The following is a 9,860-nucleotide window of genomic DNA, read 5'->3' on the forward strand; positions in this document are numbered from 1 at the left end:
TTTTTATCATTGGCCCATTGGTGGAGAAGGAAGTAGTGGCTGTCGCTCAGTAAGTGAAGTTGCAGGAGGTGTGGGTGTAGTTGTGTCTTATGGGTACTGTTGATGTCTCCCACTCAATTAGACACAAATTACAATTGAATAACCTTCAAAAAACTTGTCAGTCTTGTAGGTCCTTAATGTCCTTGGGTTGCTAGAAAGCAGAACATGTTCTTAAGCCCCAGGAATCTGCAAGAGCGCTGTCTCTTTAAATATCCAAAATAGTCAAGCCACTTTTTAAACCTACAAAATGGTGGCATCCTCCAGACTGGTAAAAGTCCACAGCTCAGCCCACCTTGCTCTTCACCTTCTCCATTTGTTCCCCAGCCACCGTGCACAGTACTCTGTGCAGTCCCCGGCTAGTAGGGTGACTTTCAGGTTAATTCTTAAGTCCTACTACCACTCGGGAATCTCCAAGTTGTCTGTGCCATCAGGATCTCTCAGGATCGCTGCCAGACCGCAGCTCTGTATGTCTCCTTTTTTGTTATTTTCACGCAAATTCTTCTGCTAGTTGGGGTTTAGTACACTTCTATATCCTTCCCTTCAAGGCTCAGGGGTCCAGGATTGTCTTCTGTGTCCGTGTTAATTGGTTTCCCTTTTGTTTGTTGGAGAGGGTCTGTGCAGTCTTTCTGCCTAGTCTGGCATCTTGCCGGATCCTCCAAATGGTTTAGAATTTAAGCTCAAATGCACTTTAAAGTAAAAATATGGTTTTGTGAGTAATAAAACCGCAAAATCAAAGCAAGATACCTGCTATCAATTTCTCTCTTTGACAATACACATTAAAACTTCTGATAATTGAGGTTTTATTTCATAGTGGCCTGTTGTTGTTGTTAGCTGCTGTTGAATGGGCTCTGACTCATGGTGACCCTATGTACAACAGAAGGAAACACTGCCCAATACTGTGCCACCCTCACAATCCTTGTTATGCTTGAGCCCATGGTTGCAGCTACTGTGCCAATCCATCTTGTTGAGGGTCTTCCCCTTTTTCAGTGACTCTCTACTTTATCTAGCATGATATCCTTCTCCAGGGAATGGTCCCTTCTGACCACATGACCAAAGTAGCTAAGACAATGTCTGGCCATTCTCGCTTCTAAGGACATTCCAGATGCACTTCCTCCAGGCCAGACTTGTTCATCCTTCTGGCAGTCTTTGGTATTTACAGTATTCTTTGCCAGCATCACAATTCAAAGGAATCAACTTTTCTTCATTCTTCCTTATTCATTGGCCAGCTTTCACATGCTTATGAGGCAACTGAAAATGCTATGGCTTGGATTAGGTACACCTTAGTTTTCAAAGTGAAAACCATAGTACCTTAGTGTCACATAAATTAAAATTAAGGCATGCCTTGATTCTCATTAATACCAAACCAAAAACCAAATGCACTGCCGTCAAGTTGGATCTGGCTCATAGCGACCCTTCCTTGGGTTTCCGAGGCAGTATCACTATAGAAGTAGATTGCCCAACCTTCTTTCTGAGGAATGGCTGGTGGGTTTGAACCACCAGCCTTCTGGTTAGCAGTTAAATGTCTTAGGCACTACACTACCAGAGCTCCTTGATACTCATTAATAATTTGTTTAGTTTAATCAAAATGAACTGTCTACATTAAAAATGATCACTGAAAAAATAGTGCTATAAAATTCTAAGTAATCCAGTTAAAATCACCATTATCTATCCAAGAATACTATAGATGTGCACATGAGACTATGAACTTAAAAAAAATAAAATAAAATAAAACAGTAGAAAGCTGATTTAGTTTAAAAGCAATTTCCTTATTTGCACATACCCCCAACATATCTTAGAATTCAAAAATACTAAATACTAAAATAGTATTTAGAACATCAAAAGTCAAATACTAAAATAAACCCTGAGAAAGTAACTGCAATTTTTTAACGCTTTAGAAGAAGTGAATTAGCAATCAGATTGGTGTTTAATAACTGTAACTCTGCAAGAACCATTTGTTTTTATGTGTAACTGGAAGTTGACAATTTCAAGAGATAAGAAAAACTAAGAACACTTAATAATTGTGAAATAAGACCAAACAGATGTGTGTTGTGGTTAGAATGAGGGAATAGATGTGAGGTAGTATATGGGGGCAGTTTCAGTGTTTGACCAACTGTTGTACTTAGAACAAAAATGGCATGTAAAAAAAAAAGCAATGTCCTAGGATATTGGGGTGGTGTTCTGTAGGGAAGTAAGATAAAAACATGGCCTTGGCATAGGATCATACATACATCTATATTGTGAATCACTTTGTTTCTATAAAATAAGGGGAAAAAAAACACAAGACTTTTTTCTCATAGATGGAGATATTGAGAATAACATGCAGAATATAAAAATAATTTCATAAGAGTATACTGTTCAGAGGTAAACTGACATTATAGTAACAATAAAATATCATAACCTTAGAAAATACAACTTTATTATCTCTTCTTACAGTTAGAAATTGAAGCTCCACCTGGTACTGTAGTTGGTTATGTTGCACAGAAGTGGGATCCTTTTCTGCCTAAATTTGCAATTCAAAATGCAAACAAAGAAGACATTTTGAAAATTGTTGGTCCTTGTGCAACATGTGGCTGTTTTGGAGATGTGGATTTTGAGGTATGATTGACAAAGTGAAGGATGTTTTCACCTAGGTCCTAGTTGTTTGCAACACAGTTAAAATCTTAAATGTTCAAATCGTGAAATATATTCATTGCCATTGAGTTGATTCTGACTCATAGTTACCCTAAAGAATAGAGCAGACCTACCCCATAGGGTTCCCAAGGCTGTAAATCTATAATGAAGCACTTACCATAACTTTCTCCCACAAAGCAGCTGGTATGGTCAAACCTCTGATCTTGCAATTAGCAGCTGAGTGTTTAACCATTGTGCCAACAGGGCTCTTCATGAAATATACCTGAAATAAATTTAGAAGATAGTATACCTGTGAAATAATATAAAAAACTTATATTGTACATGCCAATAATAAAGAAGCCATAATTCCAGAGATACTAACTCAAAAGAATATAAAAGAAAAAATCCTATTACATAAATTTACTGCCTTGGCAGCAATTTTTGTTTTAGACTAGCACAAGTACTCAAAGCAATTATTCAAAGAAGTCTGAATAAATTGAATAAAATGATGGTTTTCAAATAAAAACTTTCTTGAAGTATGTTTAGTTTCATGTGCTTTATGAGCAAAACTACTATCTTTTTTCCCTTATTTAAAAGAGTAATTCATTATTTTAAATATGTCTAAGTTTTAAACACCAAATTTTATGTGTGCATATATAGTTTGGTCTTTTTTAGGTGATCAGTAATTTCCTAGATTTTAGGAAACAGAAATACATCTTAATTTTGATAGTATTGATTTATGTGTAATTACAACACATGTGGAGGGTTTGTTTGGTACAGTTAAGCTCTTTACCACTTACCAAAAAGTTGGCAGTTTGACCCTGCCCAGGACCATACTGTAAGATCTGCTACCTCAAAAACCCTGTGGAGCAGTTCTACGTATGACATAGGGTCACCATGACTCAGAATCAACTCAACAGCAACTAATAAAAAAGTTTAAAAGTAAAAATAACCACAGCATATGCGGTAAAAAGCAAACATATGTAGTTTAGAATAACCTAATTTGCATCTTCTTTTCTCTACCCCCAGTGATCCCACATCCAAATTTGGATCTCATTTCAGAAGCATACTTCATTAAAATGGCAGTAATTTAAAAGCTATGTTCATAAGATCTGTTAAATTCATTCTTAAAACTACTTCATATAAACATATTTATAATTTGAAAATTAAAAACAACAGGTAGTGGCAAATTTAATCTGTCTCAACCACTGCCATCAAGCCAATCTGACTCATAGGGACTCTATAGGATAGAGTAGAACAGTACCATTGGGTTTCTAAGGCTGTAAATCTTTTGGAAGTAGACCACCTCATCTTTCACCTGTGAAGCAGCTGGTCTGTTTAAACTGTCAACCTTTTGGTTAACAGTTGAATGCTTTAACCACTGCACCACCACAACTCCTTCTTGAATCTCTAGCAACATGGATTATCTTAACAGTTTACCTAGAAATACATTTTAGGTAGAGGAGATTGTCTACTTTTAAAGTTCTTTATGTTTCATTCATTCATTCATTAATGTATATCTCACCTAGGACATTCAGTTTGTGGGGCTTCAGGGAACACTAATCATATAGAATACAATGCTAATTTGCAAAGTGAGTTTTCTTAATTCTACTCATTTCAAAACAACTGACAAGGCTTTCCTAAACATATTGTATAAAAATATGCCTTATGATTGAGGAGAACTTAGACATATGGGTTTTGGCGTACGTGTTATACAAAAAAAAAAAAAAAAAAACCTATTGCCATGGAATCAATTCTGACCCGGAGCGACCCCCATTGGGTTTCTGAGGTGGTAAATCTTTATGGAAGTATATTGCCCTATCTTTCTTTCACAGAGTGGCTGGTGAGTTTGAACCACCAAGCTTCTGGTTAGCAGTCAAATGCCTTAGGCACCATGCCTCCAGAGCTCCTTTTTCATGTTATACAGAAGCCCTGAATACTTTTCTCTATTTTCTATCTTATAGCACCACAATATAGAAAGTGAAAGTTTATGTTGAATCCTTTTTAGCACCAGGATGAGAAAGATGAGAAAGATGGCAAGCAAATGAATGGTTTATGAACTTGATTTGTTATATTGAGAAGGACTGATAGGCTTTTGATGTCAAATTGGTCTGACGTTGCTGCGTGGTACATTAGCCCCTGAGTGAATTTTTACACAAAAATAGGACTTAAAATTAGTTAGAAAGGAATAGCATAGCTAATGTCTGGGTATAATATAAAAATGAGATTATGCAAAGGCTAATAATATTTAAATGTGATAATAATTATAGAATCTTACCAAGAAAAATTTAAAGTTTACAAATTGTACCTCAAAATTAACTCTTTCTAAATTTCATAAAATCTTTCTCAAACATATATTATTTCTTCTTTCTCTGCTTTTACGTCTCCTTTTTTTAATCATTATTTAAATAGATAATTTAGGTTTAAGTCTGGACTTTGGGTCAAGGATTTACCTTCATGGTTGGGCCATATAATTCAATTATGTACCTGCTGCCATCTTGTGGTGGTTTGGCCTTAATTATCTATTGCTATTTATTTTGGTTTTTATTGTGTTCTTTAACTGCTTATGAGAAAAGGTAAGAAAAAGGAATCAAGATGAATTACAAAAGTGTTAGAAAAACAAAATTACAGAAAACTAAGCTGGGAAGTTAAATCCACAAACCTATGCTTACATAAAGGAAAGAAGAACATCAAGTTTTCATCTACAGACTATAGTAAAATAATTTGTATTTCTCACGATATAAAATATACTAAGAAATATAAAAGCATCTCTTTTCTCCTCTAAATGTAGTATTTCTTATTTTCTTTTCAAAGGTGAAAACCATCAATGAAAAGCTTACAATTGGGAAGATTTCAAAATACTGGTCAGGATTTGTAAATAATGTCTTTACAAATGCTGACAACTTTGGAATTCATGTTCCTGCAGATCTAGATGTGACAGTGAAAGCAGCGATGATTGGTGCTTGTTTTCTCTTAGTAAGTATGGTCTTAGAGAATGTGAGTGATCTATTTTTCTCCTTCTCACTTATCAATTACTAGAGACTCAATCTCATTTTGCACAGCTTTTGACTCCAAAGAGTAAGTTTTATGCATAGAAGGCTAGTTTGGGAACAATATTCATCAGAAATCAGAATGTACACATCTTCACTTCTACTAAGCAGTCCTACTCTGGAGAAAAAAAAAAAAAAAAAATCATCTGTTTTCATCCAGTCAGTTCTGATGCATGGATCTTTTGTGTTACAGCATAGAACTGCTCCATAGGGTTTTCTTGGCTGTAATCTCTAAGGCTTCTAGTAGCTCTTCTCCAGTGGTCTTCAAATTCCCTCTTCCTCAGGGATTGGTGCCCCATCACACCCCACTTCTCATTTCCTTAAAGACTGAGCTACCATTTCCTTTTCAACTTCAGTATATAGATTTTTGGTTTATTTTCACTTTAAGTGAAAAATATGTAAACATAAACATCTCATTATTTATCCTGAGTAAATTTCAGGATTGACTGGTTGTTTAACAATGAGCTAGGTGAGATTCAGGATGGGAAAAGTGCAGTTTTCATCCCTTCTCAACATGTACATAGACACAGGAGATGATATAGATAAGATGTACCAAACAAACCAAAACCCAAACTCACTGCCATCAAGTTGATTCTGACCCATATTGACTCTAAAGGACAGAGTAGCACTGTCCCATAGGGTTTCCAAGGCTATAAATCTGTATGGAAAGCAGACTGCCTCATTTTCTACCACAGACTTGCTGGTGGATTTGAACAATTGACATTTTGGTTAGCAGCCACATGCTTTAACCACTATGCCACCAGAACTCAGTTCAGATGCACTGCTTTTCATTATTTCATAAATATTATGTTCTTGTTCTTCCTTTCTAATTTATAGTTTCATTAAAAACATTTTCTTCTTTGATGTAGAGATTGGTGATAAAGGAGAACAGGAGTTATGGGATATCTGTGGCAAAATCCTGGGCTGTCTTCTATTCCAAATTTCCTTAAAATCTCCCTATTTCTTATCATTTTCACCACACCTATGAAAACTCATGGGATTTTAAAAATAAAATCAGGCTCTTCCTGTCATGTTTTGTTATTTTCCAGGGTTTTAAAACCCAAATTGTACAGTTATATTAATGTGCACTTCTGTGGAATAATACAAGCCATATATACTCAGCTTCTTTTAAAGCACTTGGGAAATGTATTAATGAAACATAATTTACTAGTGACATCAGTGATGCACACGTAGAATTCAATACAGGGGGAAAGAAAGAGGGAGAGATTACTTCTTTAGGAGCTTCAGAGAAATTATTTTTAACTAAATGATTCCCTATCATTGGTAGAAGGCAGAATTAATATGTGTAGAGTGCTACGCTTTTGTTTTGTTTAATTAATAAATAGCCACTAGCCCTCAACTCCTATTTTCATCCAGATGTAACCAAATCACTTACTAAATATCCACCAACCTTCAATTCCTGTTTTCATCCAGCTGTAACCAAGCCAGCCAACCTTTCCTGTCATGTAATATTTCTTTTATTCCACATTTAATTTGCCAGTTACTGCTCACATTTCTCATTTGTGATTATTCAATACTTTAGCACCAAACCCTCAAAACACACACAGCCTTCTCCCGAGACCTTAATTCAACCTTTTTGATTAAGCCCCATGCTTGATAGTTATATTAAATGTAGATAAGCTTTAATCTGCCCACATACCTTTTATTTTACATTTTATGTAAAATGCTGATGGCAAAAAGATACTGTCAACAATAGAACTATAATTTTCTGTATCTTAAACCTTACTTATTTTTTAATTAAAAATTTTCAGAAACTCTCTAAACTAATGTTCTTAACAAATATATTTTTCTATTTTTCAACTATACTCTAGAGTGATTAGCAAGATGTAGGTTTAATGAAATTTGATATAGGTCCTCACTACCAAACATCAGCATCACCTGAGAGCTTCGTAGAAATGTAGACTCTCATGGCCCATCCAGACCCACTGCACCAGAATCTGTATTTTAACAAAATCCCCAGATGAGTCCTCTATGTACTATCACTTTGTGAGGCACTGATCTAGAAAACACCACAAACATCTAAAAAGATAATTTTCTTACTCTATTGTCAGAAGGAGAAGCCTGTTCACTGAGACTATCTAATGGCTCCCTTCCACTTTTTCTTTCTTTTAACTATAAACCACTTGCACTCTTTTCCCAAGATAAGTTGTAAAACAATTTCTCACATGTGGTTTTGCTGTTGTTATGTGCCCTCGAGTCGGACCCAACTTATAGCGACCCCTCCTTGGATTTCCAAGGCAGTATCGCTACAGAAGTAGACTGCCCAACCTTCCTTCCGAGGAGTGGCTGGTGGGTTTGAACCGCCAGCCTTCTGGTTAGCAGTCAGGTGCTTTAGGCACTATGCTACCAGAGCTCCCAAGATAAATTACTTAATTCTTTAGATATAATTGGGTAGGAAGAATTATGATTTTAATTTTCAAATATTATCTCCATTTCATTAACTTTTGGTGAGATATTTGTGGTGAGAAAGCTGCTGGTGTGTTCCAAACAACAAAATTCATAAGTGTAACCTAATTTTACACCTCAGCACAAGGTTGCACTTGTGAATTTTGTTGTTTGGAACACATCAGCAGCTTTCTCACCACAAGTATCTCACCAAAAGTTAATGAAATGGAGATAGCATTTGAAAATTAAAATTATAATTTCACGAGTCACCATATTGTCTATTCAATTTTTGTGCAGTGTTTCAGCAGGAATTTATTATTTTTCATAAAAATATCCCTATAGTTATTTATAACAACAAAAGCATTTTTTTCGTAAGACCAGCTTACATGTATCAATATGCTTACAAGGCTAAAACTCTACTAGCTTACATTTTGAACTTTCTGTGTTCCAGTCAGAGCTGTCAGTTACTCAATTATAATGATACTTCACATCATGAGGTTTCATCTTCATGCACTACAAGCACTTGCTGTTGTTTTTGTTGCTGTTGGTGTTTTTCTGATTGTGTCAAATTTTCTGGTGTTTTAGCTTCAATACTGTGTTAGTAGTACTTGTGAACCTATATCAATAACTTATTTTGAGAATGAAATTGTAATTTCTTTTAAAAAAAGGTGAAAATTTTTTTTAAAAAAAGTTTTGTCTTGGTTACTAAAAATAGTGTAATTCAATGTAGAAAGAGTTTACAAAACAATTTTGTTGTTAGTGTTCCTATAATCTAAGAAATATTACATTTAAGTAATTTACAACTGTATCATATATTATTCTATGGTTAGAATTGATAATAAACATTACTAAGTATTCTGTATCATCTCTACTTGAGGAGGTCCATGGAGGGGGGTGACACCATGAGTTACTGCACTGGGTGACAACAACCCTAATAATGCCACTGATGTTTCTTATAATCTCTTCACTAATCCAGAATGTCCTACAGTCTAATTCCGTAAAGTCTTGATCACCCAAAATTTTAACTGGTATTAACCATACTAATTCAGATAAGGTTTCCAAATTATTTGTCATTTGAAAATTAGACATGTAATTGTCATGAAGCTTAAAACCTTTCAATTTTTCTTTTACTGATAGGTCACAGGTTGCTGAACATCACTGGAAAATAGAATTGCTTTACCTAATCAAAGCTTACATGTCAAGACTGTTGATCTTAATTGTTGCCTTTTTGTAAGTGAATTCATATTAACCATTTATTTACTTGTAGGATTTTATGTTCTTTGAACACTCACTGGCTGGACTATAACAAGCAATATGATGAAAACAATAAAACATGCAGAACATATTTCAGTAAGTAAAAGCTAAGTTTAAATGATCTCTTTCCCTTTGAAGATGTCTATATCTGACACTAATTCATTGTCATTTTCTCCTAGAAATCTTTTGGGCACTGGATTTCATTTCTGAATGGTTTAAGTATCTACTTTTTCTTTTTTTGACAACAAAATGTTAATTATGGTATTTATTAAAACACAATTTAATGAGGCAATTATCAAATTGTAAATTTATAATAGCTAAATACAAGATTACTGGTCTGAGCACAAGGTTGCTTTGAGAGATTACCATTCTTCCTTTTTTATCCTTTTGAAGTTATTGCATGGGTAAGCATGAAAGAAGAGAACTAAGGCTTGAAGCATCGCTGATGAAAATTCAATGTTTAGAGAACACTTTGAAGTTTTTCTGGTACTAAGTCTGGTT

At 34.8% G+C, this 9,860-nt stretch overlaps 1 protein-coding gene across 1 annotated transcript in view; it reads left to right on the forward strand.

Annotated features, from left to right (window-relative positions):
• Nucleotides 1-9,411, forward strand: part of PLSCR5 (phospholipid scramblase family member 5) — a 50,062-nt gene extending 40,651 nt beyond the window's left edge. The window contains exons 5-7 of the mRNA XM_007940197.2: nucleotides 2,473-2,634; nucleotides 5,464-5,625; nucleotides 9,373-9,411. Of these exons, the coding sequence (XP_007938388.1) occupies nucleotides 2,473-2,634; nucleotides 5,464-5,625; nucleotides 9,373-9,411 (363 nt within the window). The remainder of the gene's footprint in view (nucleotides 1-2,472; nucleotides 2,635-5,463; nucleotides 5,626-9,372) is intronic.
• Nucleotides 9,412-9,860: the final 449 nt, after the last annotated feature.

Source organism: Orycteropus afer, unplaced genomic scaffold, assembly GCF_000298275.1.
Source record: "Orycteropus afer afer isolate SDZICR_OR568_19922 unplaced genomic scaffold, OryAfe1.0 scaffold00066, whole genome shotgun sequence".
NCBI classification, from domain to species: domain Eukaryota; kingdom Metazoa; phylum Chordata; class Mammalia; order Tubulidentata; family Orycteropodidae; genus Orycteropus; species Orycteropus afer.